The 16,310-nt window shown below is 44.3% G+C and overlaps 1 protein-coding gene across 6 annotated transcripts in view; it reads right to left on the bottom strand.

Annotated features, from left to right (window-relative positions):
- Positions 1-808: 808 nt before the first annotated feature.
- LOC132849825 (R3H domain-containing protein 1-like) overlaps positions 809-16,310 on the bottom strand; it is a 40,041-nt gene continuing 24,539 nt past the window's right edge. The window contains exons 13-24 of one of the 6 annotated variants that reach the window (XM_060875729.1): positions 15,392-15,652; positions 13,572-13,744; positions 11,143-11,394; positions 10,854-10,992; positions 7,848-7,999; positions 7,549-7,730; positions 6,138-6,241; positions 3,800-3,972; positions 3,490-3,634; positions 3,174-3,271; positions 2,917-2,988; positions 809-2,283 (exon numbers count right to left, since the gene is read on the bottom strand). In XM_060875729.1, coding sequence (XP_060731712.1) covers positions 2,281-2,283; positions 2,917-2,988; positions 3,174-3,271; positions 3,490-3,634; positions 3,800-3,972; positions 6,138-6,241; positions 7,549-7,730; positions 7,848-7,999; positions 10,854-10,992; positions 11,143-11,394; positions 13,572-13,744; positions 15,392-15,652 — 1,754 coding nt within the window. In that variant the 3' untranslated portion in view covers positions 809-2,280. Of the gene's footprint in view, positions 2,284-2,570; positions 2,989-3,173; positions 3,272-3,489; positions 3,635-3,799; positions 3,973-6,137; positions 6,242-7,548; positions 7,731-7,847; positions 8,000-10,853; positions 10,993-11,142; positions 11,395-13,571; positions 13,745-15,391; positions 15,653-16,310 lie in introns of those variants that run through there. The other 5 variants (XM_060875725.1, XM_060875726.1, XM_060875728.1 and 2 more) reach the window with 5 other exon arrangements.

A 16,310-nucleotide genomic window follows, 5' to 3' on the forward strand; every position in this document is an offset into this window, starting at 1 on the left:
CAGTTATAATTGAGGGACATATTTCACCGTTAACATTTACATTTCCAGCATTTGGCAGATTCGCTTCTTATCCAGAGCGACTCACATTATTTTAGTTTTATGCAATCGATGGTTAAGGGCCTTGCTCAGGGGCCCAACAGTGGCAGCTTAGTGGACCTGGGATGGAACTCACAACCTTCCGATTGCCACATGCCACATTCCCCAGTCCCTGTTGATTAGCCGTTAATACGCTCAACGACGCCTTTATGAAGATCTCAAAATTTTAGATCTCAAACCTTTTATTTATTTATTTATTTTTTAATAAGAGTAAAGAAGGGCTCTGGTGCGAGTGCAATTCCTGCAACTGATATGAAACGCAGCCAGGTGAGCAGGACGAGTCTTGCGCTAAATTGCTTTGACGTTATTAAGGAAAGGTGGGGCGAAGAACAACGGGGGATGGGGGAGGGTGGAGGTGGGGGTTTGTTGGAGGAGAGGAAAAAAAAAAAATCTAGATAAACTGTAGGGCAGTTTGGAGAGATGGGGTTGGAAGAAGGTTAATGTAGCAGACAAATGGGCCAATAAAGAGAATATTGAGATGAATAGCAGCCGGCAGAGCAGCAGATGACAGGCCCAGGCGGCCACGCTAACAAAGCCACGAACTGATAAATGTGGACTAATAGACACAGCAACCTGCTCGGTCGTGAGATTAGAACTTTAAAAAATATATATATTATAAATACAACAAGCAACGGCTTTACGAGGCGGGAAAACAAAATAAAAAATAATAAGAAGAAAGAACTCGTTTTCATCTGGCATAAAGACGTCGTTTGGTGTAAACATTTATTGGTTTTCAAACTGAAATAAAAATGACACCAGTAAACATTAAACAGCCTTTCAGAATCCACACCTTTTCATTGAGAAATAAAAGAAAAATATATTTATTTATTTATATATATTTATATATATATATATATATATATATATATAGCGAATTGTATAAATGTGCAAATTGTGTTTTTTTTTTTTAATCCAGTGACCCAGTATATAATTTTTTAAAAGATTTTGAAAAACGAAAAAGTTCTGACAAGGTTTAGGAGGAAGAGAATCGGTGACAGTAGAATCGTTGGAGACGGGGATTATTAAAATAGCTGATGAGTGGAGGATTCGCTGTGACGTCTTAAATAAAAGTTAAAATCGTTGGATGTCCAAAAACAAACAAACAAACAAAAAACAGCCTTTGTCTTTTCCCGACATTCAGAGGAAGGGAAAACAATTGAATTATTTAGCTACTGTATAAATTATTTACAAAAACAATGCGTGGGTCGTCGTTTTACACTAGACACTGAGGCGTCTTCGTTTTTCTTGGACGGAGAAAAGCGAAGTCAGCCTCTTATCGAAGGCACAACATGAGACCCGCCGCGTAACACAGAGGTGACTCCGTGATTTGACCACACCGAGGGGTGATGGCTGGTACGGAGGGGCAGCTGTGCACCAGGAGGGCCTCAGACAGGGGTAAATATGATCAACGGTGCTGGACAAGGTGGAAAAAAACAACGATGTTGGACTTGTCTGGTAACAGATAAAAAAAAAAGTTTAAAAAAGAGGCAAAATTAAAAAAGTAGAAATAGTCAAAACCAAAAACAAACAAAAAAAAAAAAAACCACAGGTTGCCCTTTGATATGTTCCAGTCAGTTAAATACAGAGAGGACATTATTTATGTCTGATCTGTCAGAGGAGGTTTTCTGAACTGAAGTTCGGGTTCCTTTTCCCAAAAAACCCCCTCAAACATCACAAAGACAACACTTCTCACCCCCCTGTAAGTGTCTATACCCAGAGTGTGGAGACAGGAGGGAGGAAAAGGCGTATCCTTAAAAATGGTAAGGGAAAAAAAAATAAATTAAAAAGAAACGGGCAACTCGGAGTCAGAAAGGAGAAGAGGTGAGGTTGAGGATGAGGGTGAGGGTGAGTAAGGGAGGGGTGCTGGTGCTGTAACGGTCGCAGTAGGGCTCGGTTACACTTAACACTCTCACTGAGAGTTGGCTCTTGCCGCTTCAGGCCGGGCCGCTCGCTGCGTCCAGAATGCAGGGTGCCGGGGATGATGCCCCCGTGACGCTGTGCCTGGTGGGGGCCGTGGGCAGGAGGGTTGGGGCTGTATCGGAGGTCGAGAAGGGAGGAGGAGGAGGAGGCTAAGCACGGGTGCTGTACGTTTGAGGCCCACCGTGCACAGTTTCCCCTACAGGTAGTCGGCCCGCATGTAGCCGTCATCCCCGGGCAGCGGCGTCACCGCCTGGACCTGCCCCATCACTGCAGGAGAGAAGTGTGAGATTTACCATCACAAACTGATGAGCTCCCCAATCATCACTCTTTACACATTAAATATATATATTTTATTGTGTAAAATTAATCATGATCTACTGAGTGCTATTAAAGAAAAAGTTGCTTGATTCCTTATTTTATTTTTTAAATCTAATAAATGCAATACTCATTATTTACACAAAAAATGTATAAACTTCAACGGTTGAGGCCTCACACACTCACACACTCTCACACACTCTCACACACTCTCACACACTCTCACACACTCTCACACACTCTCACACACTCTCACACACTCTCACACACTCTCACACACTCTCACACACTCTCACACACTCATGTTTAAGTGATTTTGTCATTTGAGTCCATCACTGATAACTAATTTACAGACAGATCATATGGTATCACACAGATTCAGATTTGACATCATGTTGCCAGGGGCTTTAATTATACCCAACACCTTTTAGTTATATTGAAAACATATCACAAGTCTATTTTTAAATTAGGTCTAAAGCTCTGGGAGGCAGAACAGGCTAGGGACAGAGATTTAATATTTAGGCCAATGTCACTGCTCCTGTCCTCTTTCTGCTTGCCTGTCCTCACATTACGGGTTTCACCTACACTGAGATCTGTAGAGAGCGCCTTTCTGGGCCCCTTCCTGCCTCGACCGCCATGCCGAATTCCCACTGGGCCCTAAATGAAAGAAGAAAGAAGTGAAGGAGGGGGAGAAAGAACATAAAGAGAGTTCTCTCAAAAGCTCTCCATCTGCCCTTGGAGCTCTGTGGCTCGACTTCGGCTGTAAAGATTTATACCGTGTGGACGCACGTGAGTGTTTTTTGCTAGTGAGGGTTTATTGCTGTGTGTTCCATGAGACTCACCTGGTGATTGGCGACCATGGAAGGCGCGTGGAGCAAAGGAGGACGAATCTGAGGGTTGTACTGAAGAGGCTGACCGAGGAGAGGGTACCGTGCATCACCTTGTCAAAATAAATAACAAGCAACCAATAAAAACTGCTGTTTCTGCCAAGAAAATGTCTTTTTTTTTATATATTTATTCTTAAATGACTCAAAGAAAGCACAAAATAAAAACACATTAGTATCTAACATTAATACGACCCTAAAGTCCTAAAGTCTGCTGCTATTCTCAGCTCGTCGTATCAGAACGGCTTGTCTTTGACCGAGCGGCCGAGCTCACCTTGCCCTGGGACAACTGATCTGGAGAACTGAGGCATGATGGGAAGAGAGGCGAGGCCGGGTCGGACGTTCTTGACGTTGGTCAGGTGGGAGGGAGCGGGCGACTGCGCCGGGGATGCGGACGGGCTGCCGAGCTGAGCGCTGCTCTGGAAGGCACAAAAGAGCTGTTTGAAGAAACGTGGCTTTACCTGGTTGTGTTTAATAAGAACGTTCATTAAAAAAAAAAAAAAAAAAAAAAAAAAAAAAAAAAAAAAAAGAATCACAATGAATCACCAGACAGAAAAAAGAAGGGATTTTATAGACAAGCTTACATGGGAGCTGTCTAGACCGCAGACGTCGCTGGATTTCTGGCTGCGTTGATGGTCCAGGCTGTGGTACTTGTTGTGTTTCCACTGAGGAGGCGAGTGCGGCCGGGGCTGCTGGCCAGGAGGTAACGTGAGCTGCATCATCACCATGCCGCTACCAGGGGGTGGAGGAGGCACGCCTATATCACACACACACACACACACACACACACAATGAGATCCAATGTTTAAGCTTATTAATATAAAAACAAGCTGACCTTGAGATCGCAGGCTGACCGTCGTGAAAGCCGAGCTGTTTTCTTTATTAACAAAAGGATTACTAAACACTTCGATGACACTGATTCGGGTTTTCTTCATATTTTCGTTTGTTAGACTTAAAAATGATCCGTCGCTCCGTCGGGACGTCTAACCTGTGACCGAAGGCGTCGTGTGTTTAACAGTAAAAATTGCAGAAGTGCCCGAAATTGGAAGCACAGCGTTGCAGCACAATCCATTAAAATATTTCTCTACCAGTTTCTTCTGAAGAAAAGACTTGACCCCATTTATGAAAGGCTCTGAAGGCCTTTCACTGGGTAATTACTCGTTTTTTTTTTTTTTTTCTTTCTTTTTCTAAATGGCTCAAAGTAACCCATTTAATATCCTCTTCAGATTGAGATCAAAACAAGGTTGAATTCAATTAATCCGTGTTTGCGTCGTCTCCTCACACCCTTATTAATTTTGCTCCACCTGAAATTGACTTGCGTGTGCTTTTTTTTTTTCTTTTCGACCGAATTGCTAATTTCGAGCATTAAAGACATCCGGCTTTATTCGCAGACAGAATGTATTGTCATAAAGCACAGAGAAGTCTAATTACACACCGAAGGAAAGCTAGAAAAGCAAAAAAACGAGATAATGACTAGACAAGCTCGTTATGATCCACTGTTCTAAAATGGAAAAGGCTGCCGTCGGCATCTGATCGGGAAACGCAGGAAAGAGGCACTGAAATATTTGGGATTTGCCCTGACAGATTTATTAAGGGTATATGCTTTCCACTCTGTAATCCCCTCATGAAATGAAACCGTTTCGGCCACTGGCTACTAAAAGGGGCGGCGGGAATCTAATTCCAACATTTGAAAAGCAGCTTTTCTTCCTTCCCGTCTTCTCGTTTAATTAGCTGTTACGGGCAAAAGAAGAGGAGCGCGATAGAGAGACAGAAGAGAAAGATCACGGGGGCACAGTGAAAGAAGTCATTTGCGTTAACGGCTTGCACATAAAGCAGCAAATTAGAATTAGAGGCCCCATGAAGGTTCTTGCTTAATTTTTTTTTTCTTTTCTTTTTTTCTTTTTTAAGATTGCCATAACTGGGAACAAAGTGGCGCAGGAATTACTTTTTAATTACCACCCCATATCTGTTCGATAATTGGATCGTTACAGCTGGAGAACATCGTTTCAATTAGCACCTTAAAGCTCGACGCAGAAATGAAGCGTGGGTGGGGTGGGGTGGGGTGGGGCGGGAACGGCGAGTCCGATCGCTCGCGCCGCTACGCGACTTCCTTTCTTTTGTCGCGGCTGAATTGTGCGGTTACGGTCTCGACAATAAGACGGACCGCCTCCCTTTGAGCGTGCTGCCTATTGAATTTACTGAACCTGCTCCGATCGGGCGTGATGAACGGAGCGCGTAGATGTTTCTTTAGGTGCGACCTTCTTTTGTTGAGGCGCAGCATCTAATTTTGTGAGGTCTGAAGTTGGGATCTTCAGTGTGTAGCTCGGAGGGACTGGAGGTGGCATTGTGTGTGTGTGTGTGTGTGTGTGTGTGTGTGTGTGTGTGTGTGTGTGTGTGTGTGTGTGCGCGTGCGTGTGTGTGCGTGCGCAATGGCAAGGATTAGGAAGTTTACAGGGGGGAGCAATAAGAGAGTAGCACAGGGATAAAGAGGATATTGATTTGAAAGGGTAACCTGCGGGAGAGATTTTCACTCACGCATGCAGCAGATTTTGTTGTAATTCATGTCGTAGTGCAATAAAATGCGACTGGCAACGGGTCAGATGATGGTGACATTTTTATTTGTGCTATTTCAGCACTTCATGCGACAAAACGAGAGCTGCGCCATTTTTTTTTTTAAGGAGGAACATTACGCACCAGAAATGAGTGAGTGTGTATTATAAACAATGCGGCACTAACCGTGGGGAAAGACTACAGATGGTGCCATTAACTCCTATTTAATATGTAGATACTCGGGCATGAAATATTCATTAGGTAGAGTTTCCACAAAATGTTGCTCAAACTAAATGGGAATAAAAATGAATCAGGATGGCAGAGTGGAGGATGTTGACCGAGTGAGTTATAGGTCATCGTGGCCTTAAGTACCTGAGCACTGCTGGGCGGGAATCTGTTGGGAACTGCAGGGGGAGGACGTGCGAGGGAACGGCATCTGCTCCGTGCCCGGAGGGGGTAGGAATCCCACTGTGGAGCTGCGGAAACACACACACACACACTCTGATAAACAGGTCTTACCGCCAAAGCTATAATAAAATTCCACCAAATTGGGGTCTACAGTTGACTTAATACAGCACAAATTCAGCTGATTGCCTGGAAATTGGAAGGAAATTACTAATGTAGGGCACGGAGCGCACATGGGACCAGCGCAGCTCCACATGCCAGCGATAGTTTAAACATACCCTCTGCAATCCTACCGGGACATGCCTCCACACACACACAAAAATATTCTGCCAATGTAATTTTCACAATATCAAAATAGATGTGGCACCACAGACATTCATCATCCGTCGTCCAATTTTCCAAGGCGCCGTTCCCCTTCTCCGCTGCTCTAATAAGGATGTAAAGTGCCGGTCTAATGAGGATATAAGCAGCACGGAGACTGATGTGCCAGTCAAAGTGCACAGGCAGCTGTGAGAGAGAGAGAGAGCGCGAGAGAGAAAGAGCGAGAGAGAAAGAGCGAGAGAGAAAGAGCGAGAGCGACAGAGAGAGAGAAAGCGAGAGACAGAGAGAGAGCGAGAGACAGAGAGAGAGCGAGCGACAGAGAGAGCAAGCAAGAGACAGAGAGAGCGCGAGAGAGAGCGACAGAGACAGAGAGAGCAACAGAGACAGAGAGAGAGCAACAGAGACAGAGAGCGTGCGAGAGAGAGTGAGAGAGAGACAGACACAGAGAGAGAGCAACAGAGACAGAGAACGACAGAGACAGCGAGAGAGAGAGAGTGAGAGAGAGACAGAGACAGCAACAGAGACAGAGAGCAACAGAGACAGAGAGCGAGAGAGAGAGAGAGAGAGAGCCCTGAGGAACAAATCCCCCTGCACAGGCTGCCGCTTATGAAGGATGGTGGATGTGTAGAGAGAAACGAGAGAGCGTTCCTTTCGGGAGCAACTGTGTTATAATAAGAGTGGTCGGTATTTGGTCGCATAAATCAGTGCCAAGTGTGGCCTAATAACGTCAAAAAAAAAGGTGCCTTCTTCTCGCTCATGCTGTGACGCTCGATCCGACGCGGCCTGAAATCTTTTTTATTTACGTGAGAAAATTTACATTTAGCAAAAATGCAAAGGAGGTTTTTAGAAAGTTTTGTTTCAGCAGATAATCAGAAATCAATAAAATGCGTAAACCTATATGAGGAAAATTCATGAAGTGTTACTACAGTATTTCTATCCACTTTCTATCCAATGTAAGGGGCAAATAATGTGCTTGTATTACATTATAAACAAATACAAACAAGCAAGTACAAAAAGCAGTGGTGTTTTTTTTTTGTTTTTTTTTTTAATGTTTTACTTGAAAGAATAGCAGTTCCTGGTGAAGGCCTCTGGTCCGTAGATGATTGCGTACCTCATGTTGTTCTGTTGGTTTGGTGGTATAACACTGTAGTAGACCTGAATGCTGGACGCATGGCTTGACTGGCTGGGAATAATGACAGGCTGCTGATATGTCTGCTGGGATCCTTGAGGCATGGATACCTGGAAAAGTTTTCCGTTTCAGTCACGCGTTCGTGTCTCGTCTTATTACTCGAGCATACGTTATATATTTATCGTCTAAAGTGAAGCTAACGAGGAATGTAGGTCTTTAAGTCTCACCTGATAAGATGGCACTGAGGGATACTGGACCATCATGCCTTGCATTTGATTCCCCATATTGCTATGTTGGCCTCCGACCAGGGTTTGATTCGCCGGCTGCTGCACCACGCTCTGGTAGCTCGGCTGCTGATTTGGCATCACAGTTTGGTAACCTAAAGAGATGAAAACAAAATCGGTTAATGGAAGGAAACGGGATCCGATTAGTGACATCCTTCTGCTTCGCTTCGCGTTAAATTGAATCTCCGAGAGATGTTTCATATCAAATGACGGTGAAGTTGCAAATAAACACTTGCAATATGGTTTGTTCTAGACTGCAATCGTTTAAAAAAAAATAATAATAAAATAAAAAAATAAAAAATACATACTTTGCATAATTGTAACCAAAATTGACCCGAGGGAACGCGTTTCTCCTCACCTTGTGTTTCTCAGACTGCTGAGAAATAACTCTGAAAAATGGGCTGCTATTACGGATAAGCGGCGTAACGCAATAAAGACGACGGCGGAGGAAAAAAAAAAAAAAAAAGAAAGAATTCGATTGTAAGGTACAGTCACGCAACACGACATGTCGGAGAGTCAGAAAGAGGAAACGGGCCGACTTAAAACTGAAATAATACGCGATGATGAATCTGAGCTTGTGTGGAATAACATTACACCCTGAAGCTAAGAAGTAAGAAGTTTCTAAAGAATGCGGCGTGGTCCTTCCTTTCCGTCCATCGCTGCAACTCTGGAATGAATTATTTACAGCCGGAGAACGACGATGAAACCAAATCCACCTTAATTACTCCCTTATTAGCTACAATACTAGAATTCGATCACCCGGTGGCGGCACATGCGAGTCTTTTGCCATTAAATGGCTTTTCATTACCTCTAAAGTAGGCCTATGAACGCGGTGCATTAAAACTGCCTTTGGTTGAAGCTGTTGAGCTCCTTCGCTTGTTACGTCTTTTAAGGATACTGGAAAAACGGCAGGTCAAAAAAAACAAAAACAAAACGAGTGAAGACATTTGCAGAAACAGCCCGGCGAGGTGAGACGCGATGAAAGAAGCCGACACGGTTTTGTTCCGACGGCCGTTATAGAGAGAGAGAATTTGCATCGGTGTCAAGGTTATTGGGAGTGGGGAGGGGAGGGGTGGGTTGGTGTGGGGGGTTTACAACCAGACGACGCTATTGAAAAGCTCTCGTCGGAGGAGGAGGTGGTGGTGCCCGTTGGGAAGACTCAATGGGAGGCCTGTGTGGGAGCTGAAGAAGGTGGGGTGTGTGGAGGAGAGGCAATTTTCAATTTCTCCTGGCTTTTGGCCAAAGCGACAGCAATCAATTTAGCCCTGATGAGAAAAAAAGAAGTGGGACAAAAGGAACGGATGGCCCACGGCGAGGAGCCGAAGAGAAGCTGGCTATTTTTGGTTCGATTCACTCACCTCCACTTAGGAAGCCAGCATGGAAGGACATTTAATATTAAATATTCTCTGTGCAGGCTGACTGAGCAAAGCAGCGAAAAATGATGAGAGGGAGAAAAAAAAAAAAAAATATGGGAAAACAAGTTATTTCACTAAACTCCCTCGGAACGTACAAGTTTTCAAAGACGTTCTCGCTCACACGTCGCCTGCTTGGGGGGGAAAAAAATAAATAAAAAAAATGCACCGTCAGGCGCTTTATGATTAAGATTTAAGACTCTGGGGTAGGAAAGGAATAAAAAAAAAAACCCTATGTGTTGTCTTTCTTCTTTCGAGGGCAGATGTTTCGTTTCCTCTGGCTCTCTTATTTTTCATTTTCCCCACCGTCTCGCCGACTGTGAAGTTCTGCTCATCCATCACCGTTGATCTGATCGTGTGTTTCGTTCCCCTATGCCTTCGCTAAACCGAATGAGGAAACACGTTCCCTCCTTTTTATGTTTGTGTTCAAAAACGGATGCGAACGAGAGATTGTTTCTAATGGCGTTACATGAGGATCCGTTTACTAGGGTTTCAGAAGCAAGTGCAGATTTGCGACTTCAAGTCGTGGCCGATTAAGTGAGGAGTAAAGAAGCGGGAAAATAAAAAAAAAGGAGGACGATCTGGTGTGGTAAGGTCTCGCGAGGTGGAGCACTTCTACGGTGACAGAGTGCTCGGACAAACAGCGACACGTTTATTTTGAGGAGGAGTGAGGGGCTGGAAAAGAGACCGGTTCACTGTGAGAATCTTAGGGCCTCTCAGACAGTGTCCCGGCCCCGCATTCAGCCACTCTGAGTCAGAGTCGACAGCCTCGTTACGTTACCTGGACAGAACACGCAGTACACCGTCTATATCCCGACCTCCGAGGGCTTCGTTTTAGGACCGTAACTTAACTCGGACCATAAAACAGCTCGCGAGTCTCGCTAATAAGGACGGCTCAAGGTGTTGAAATCCAAACTGAAGCTTTTAACGAATAAAATGTCTCTTACGGTTCTCAAAGGATCCGGTGCCGATGCCATAAAGGACATTTGAGCTCGTTTTTTTTTAACAGCATTTTTACACTTCAGTTGAACAAAACATCCATCAAAGCATGCGGGATTACAAAGAGGCACATTTACATATGAGAGAGAGAGAGAGAGAGAGAGAGAGAGAGAGAGAGAGAGAGAGAGAGAGAGAGAGAGAGAGAGAGAAAAACAACGCTAATTTTGTATTTGATTGGAAATGCTTATTGTATCTGTTTAAAAAAGGGCAATACAACGCGAGTACAAAAGCGCTCGGCTCTGTGTAATTAGCTTTCGGCGCCGCTCCTCTGCCCCTGGGGTGCTTCCTCATTTCCAATCATTCGTGTGAAAACTACAACTGCTAGGAAACAAAGACAACAAAGTGCTGGAAAAAAAGGGCAGGATGCAACAAAATCAGGCTGGAAATTTTATTATTTGCCAAACAAAAAAAAAAAAGTTCACATTTGCACAAGTGCTGAAACTTGAGGAATCGAGCTCTAATGCGATTAAAGGAGACGATCAGAAGCTGTTTAGGTTTAATGAGTAGCGGTTTTGCTAACGGGCCTTGGGTGGGTTACCTGGCTGTTGGGTAGGAGCAGGAGGAGGAGGGGGAGGGGGCATCGCCTGGCCCTGAGGGCTATTGTACTGCACTGCGCCAACTGACCGATACTGCTGGCTGGACAGAGGGTACTGGCCTGGTGTGCAGTAACACGGCATCTGCAGATATCCAAAACAAAACACACAGCTGGTCAGAAGTGACACAATACACTTGGTTTTTTCGGATCCTTTTACTGATGGCTCATTACTACACAGCCTTCGTTAGAATTAGACACACATCCGTGATCTTTCAGCTTGGATTAAACATACCTGCTGCATAGACTGCTGCATGTAGCCCTGCTGCTGCATCACCGGCTGGTTGACGGGCACCGGGCCTGGCGCAGGAGTGGAGTAGGTTGGGGTTGGCATGCTTTGCCCCATGTAGCCGGCCTGCTGAGGAGGAGGAGGAGGAGCCTGGAGCACCATGGAGGACGGATACATGGCAGTGTGGGCATCACGGGCCTCGCCTGACGGCTGCCGTGCCAGGCTCATGTGACTGAACTGGGTGCTCAGGTTGTCTTGCTAAAAGGTCACACACACACACACACACACACACACTGATCACACACTGATTTTGTCCTATCTTTAGTTGTGCTGATCCACCCTTTTTTTTCCCCCACCACTCAATTTTTCATGTCTTGTTCCTTAATATCTTGTAAAAAACAGAATTTTCTGCATCACTAAACAGACCATGAGAAATATTCTGTTCAGTCACGTGTTGTGTGCAAATTTGAATTATTATTTTTTTTTATTCCAGATCTAAAGCGGTTCAGTAAAACGACACGCGGCGTTCTGATCCCCAATCCGTATCAATTTGTATTATTTTCTCAATTAAATATAACACAGGGGCTTGTGCTGTATTTGCAGAATCTTCACTTCAACATCTGTTCCTAGATGAATTATTCTAAGCAGGCCATTTTAATTAGTAATTCATGAACGCTTACTGTTCGAGGGAGGTCAAAAAAAAAAACAGAGGCTGGCGGCGAACGGCGACGAAGTTAATCGTTACCGAAGCGTGCGACAGGATCTCCTCGCTGCCGACGTGTAGAAACGTGTAAACAGTGACTACAGATTATAAACCTCTGCTGATCGTATTAATCTACTGGAGGCACAAGACCAATGAGCGTCATTAGGGCCTGGTGCCGTCGTGCCATCCGTTCTACAGGAGAGCTGTTCTATATTTTATTAAGCAGACCCATTCGTCAAGAGAGCCTGCATTAAATGATCACATTATATTCAAATCTGGGTGAAAAGGAATTCATCACAGAAGAAAAAAAAAAAAAAAAAGCAATCCGACATTTTCACCATGTCTATAGAGTTCAATAAGATTCGTGGAAGACGAACGGAAGGAAAAAAAAAAAGTGGTGGATACAAACAACTGAGAAAAAAAACCAAACAAACCCTGAAACAAATCTGTGTAGCAAAACATACATTCAATTTGAACAGCAAAACAAATTGCATAGGTAGAATAAAAAAAGGGGGGGAAAGAAACAACACCAAAAACCAGAATAGTTATAAAAGAAGAGAGAGAGAGAGAGAGAAAAAAAAAGAGAGAGAGAGAGAGAGAGAGAGAGTGTGGTACCACAGTGTACTGTTGGTTAGGGGAGACGGAGAGGAGCTGTGGTGGGTAAGACACCGCCGAGTACTGCACCGGCTGAGCGGAGGGCTGGACAGGCCAGAGAGGCTGAGGAAGCGACAGACGACGAGAAGAGGAGAAGAGGGGAAAAAGGGTTGAGTCAAAGATGAAGAAAAGATGGAAAGACTTCAAGTGGAAAACAGCACAGGACATTCGGGTATCAAAAGAGTAGATTTCACCCCGTGGGGCGTGTTAGTTTAGTGGCTTAGCAGGAAGAAAGAAAAGAAAATCGACACCGTGTGAGGAAGTTAATTGAGCCGATTAGTCGGCTCGATAAGACGACGACGATAGATGTATGGTGATGGGGTTAATCGGAGACGGTCGCACCGTGCGTGTTATCTGGGAATCCCTGGACTTGGGAGACAGATTTAATTTTGGTGCTCGACACACGTGGAGATCGATGGGAAAACGAAAGGCTGTTGTCAGTTGCCCACTCTGATGGGGGTCAAATTCATTTTACATCTTAGAAATAGATGAGGCTCGAGTTCCCATCGTGGTCTACCTCATGGTCGTCGTAGCATAAGGTTTAACGATATATATCCTGCGCCTAAGTGATTGTAATTTACTAAAATGACCTGTGTGAACTCCAGAGGCTCCCAATTGGAAACTGGAGTGAACTTTGCTCTTTAACGTGAGCGCCTGTTTCCCTGACGATCGTTCAACGAGACGGGGGGCTTGCAAACAAGGCCTCAGACTGTAACTTGGCTGCAGGTTTAATAGCAAGAAGGAAAAAAAAAATAAAAAACCTGGGCCAAGCAATTAATGCCCCGTCGGGCTCTATAACTGGTCGCAGGACAGTGCAATCAGCACAAATCCACCATCATCTATCAAATCTAACTGACCTACAAAAAAAAAAAAAAAAGCATGACCACACGGTCAGCTCATTAGGTGTGAATCATAGTGAGGCGTTCATTTGTATAAGTGAATTTTGCACGTGGGGTAAACAGAATGCGATTTCAATATTTTACTGCCGAGCATTTATCTCAAGCTGTCTCCTGCTTTTCTTGTGGGAAGGGAAGATGGGACGATGAAACTATTAAGCATAAAGTCGTCGCGATCGTACCTGAGACATCACATGATTTGTAGACTGATGCTGGTGGGGGCCGGGAGGTAGAGGTGGTGGAGGAGGAGGAGGAGGTGGTGGAGGAGGCAAAGGCTGCTGGGGCCTGGAAGCCTGAGGAGCCACGTTGGGGCTGTAGACCACGGCGCTGCCTTCCGAGTTCACAAAAGGCTGACCTGTGATGGGAGACGAAAAGGGTCACAATCCGCCGTGTATACGCTACATCGTCGCTACGCAGACGCACGTCGGCTGTCGAACGCAAGATATTAAATAAACTGTTATTAAATAAACTGCAGCTTTTCAAGCGAGTAAGATGATCGATGTTTCCTTTAGAAAGTTAGAAGATACATAATGAAAGTATTTCCATGTTTCACTCACGTCTGCCTGCAGAAGACTTAATATCAACCGGCCTTGGAGTAGTCTCAGGCCTCAGCTAATCTCCACCGTGAGTGAGCAGAAATAAAACTAATCATTACTTTAAAGATCAAAATCCTGTGAGCTATTTGTGTGTCGTATACATACATGTCCGATAATAATAATAATAATAATCCGGTCCGGCAATAAAAATTACATTTCCTTTTTTATTCGAAAAAAAAAAAAAAGAATAAAAAACATCGAACGTTTTATCGAACACATTTTTTATATCGATCACGTGTCTATCGCGATACATATCGTTATCGTTTTATCGCCCAGCCCTAATATATATAGTCTGTCCTGTTTATGATGTGTGTACGTATCATTTCTGTCGTAGATAAGGCAGGTGCAGTGTCACTGTTTATACCTTTACATGGTTGTGCACTAGACCTGGTGTGACGTGGGGAAGATTTACAAAAAGCCATCAGAAAATAAATCCGCCACCGGAAAATATACCTGAAATATAGGTTTTTTTTTGTGTACTGTGCTGCTACTTACTTCTCAAGTAAGGAAGCAAAAACGTTAGATTTCTGAATGCATTACAAATTGAATTTCAAGGTCTAAAAGCTGCAAGATGAAATTTCTTGACTGCGTGGGAGCGCTCGTTAAATCGGCAAACGGACGGATCGACGGATCGCTTGAGCGTTCTCCGACCCCGAACGAGTCTCCGTAGGCTGCGAACGCTTACGTAATGATAAATTCAGAAAAAAAAAACCCCCGGGGTGATCGCTTCGGAAAGGTCAATAAGCAATTACACACCTGGGCTGCTCATCCAAAATATATCAGGAGCGGCGATGTAGCGACTTATCGGCCGCATGCATATTTAAAGACGAGTCGGGAGCGAGCAAAGCGAACGGGGAATATTTTATGCGGCGGAGTTAACGGGATCCATCACCTCGGCTTGTTTTCGATAGCGCGCAGGACGGCTTCGTTATCCGTTTCCTCGCAACGCTTTGGAGAATTTGTTCTGACCAAAGACATGTCTGCCGGTGGGTTTGGAGGGATTTTAATGGCGTATGAGCCGCCTCATTAGGCAGAGATTCTTAGCAATTTGGTGACGCTGATGTGCATTTCATCAGCTCGGAATTTACTTACCAAAGTACGAGAAAAGAAAAACTAATTATGAGGCTCGGTCATTAGGTTTTGTTTTTTTTTTCTTTTGGAGCAAAGTAACCACACTGATGAAGCATCTTAAAATATTAAGAGTGTTATTAAGTGTTATTAAGACATTATGCAAGACAATATGCAAGAACAGATGGTTAAGACTGAGTATGTATGTAAGTAAGTAAGTAAGTAAGTGGGGTTAGTTTAGGATTCAGTACAAAAAAAAAAAAAAAAAAACACCACACAGACAAATCTCCCTCAAAGTAGTGAGAAACTTATCCGTCAGTACCTGCATGAGTACCAACCTGTGTGCGGGTTGAGCAGGATGCTCCCAGGCGGTATTCCCGCTGCTTCCAGGGGAAGCAAATAGTAGCTAGTATTAGCTGCGGTTGTTGGCGCCCCGCTCCTGCCACCCTCACAGGACACACTGCTACTAGTGCTGACGGTAGGATAGGCCAAGGGCGCAGCGTGGCCCAGTTGGACTAGGGACGGAGCCACAGGAGGGGGAGGCAGAGAGCGAGAGAGCGAGCCCGTAGATGAGCCTACGCTACTAGAAGAGTCAGAACCTATGGAGGGAGGAAGGGAGCAACGACAGGAAGCCTTAAGCGACAGGTAGAGCAGAAACACACCATGCCAATCATGCTAGAAGATGAAGATGGGGCTGTAAAATGATAGAAATAAATTAGAGCCCTTCAAGCTTGTAAATCCATTGGGGATTTCTGGGGATATTGGACGTCTATTTTTAAAAAGTCGGGGTGTGATGTATAGATTCCCTACAGATACACGAACGGCTCTTTTTTTTTTTGACCGATATTCCAAACATGTGCGATACATTTTCTATACTAATTGCTAAATACCTCAGAGACCAGAGGAATGAAATAAGGTAATCATTTTATTAGCAATGAATGACAAGTTAATTAATTTCTTGATTAACACTTCGGCTAATTTAACAATTCGGTTTTTAATGCTTAATTCTCCTAACCGGCGTGACTCGGGTTACAAAGATCTCAAGACGTATAGCGGACGCGTTTTGTGCTTCTATGTGTTCTAAAAATTCCTTGAATTCCTTCAAGTGTTGTTTACAACATGAAATGGAGCAACATGGAAATGCAGAGTTAGTTGGAGAAAACGCAAACGAAAAGCGTGCGTTAAAACTTTTCCGGCTTTCGCTAAAGACGTTTTAACGTGTCTTGTGAGAGGCATGCGGTGAAACGACAAGAAGGA

Source organism: Tachysurus vachellii, chromosome 8 (assembly GCF_030014155.1).
Source record: "Tachysurus vachellii isolate PV-2020 chromosome 8, HZAU_Pvac_v1, whole genome shotgun sequence".
Taxonomy (NCBI): Eukaryota; Metazoa; Chordata; class Actinopteri; order Siluriformes; family Bagridae; genus Tachysurus; species Tachysurus vachellii.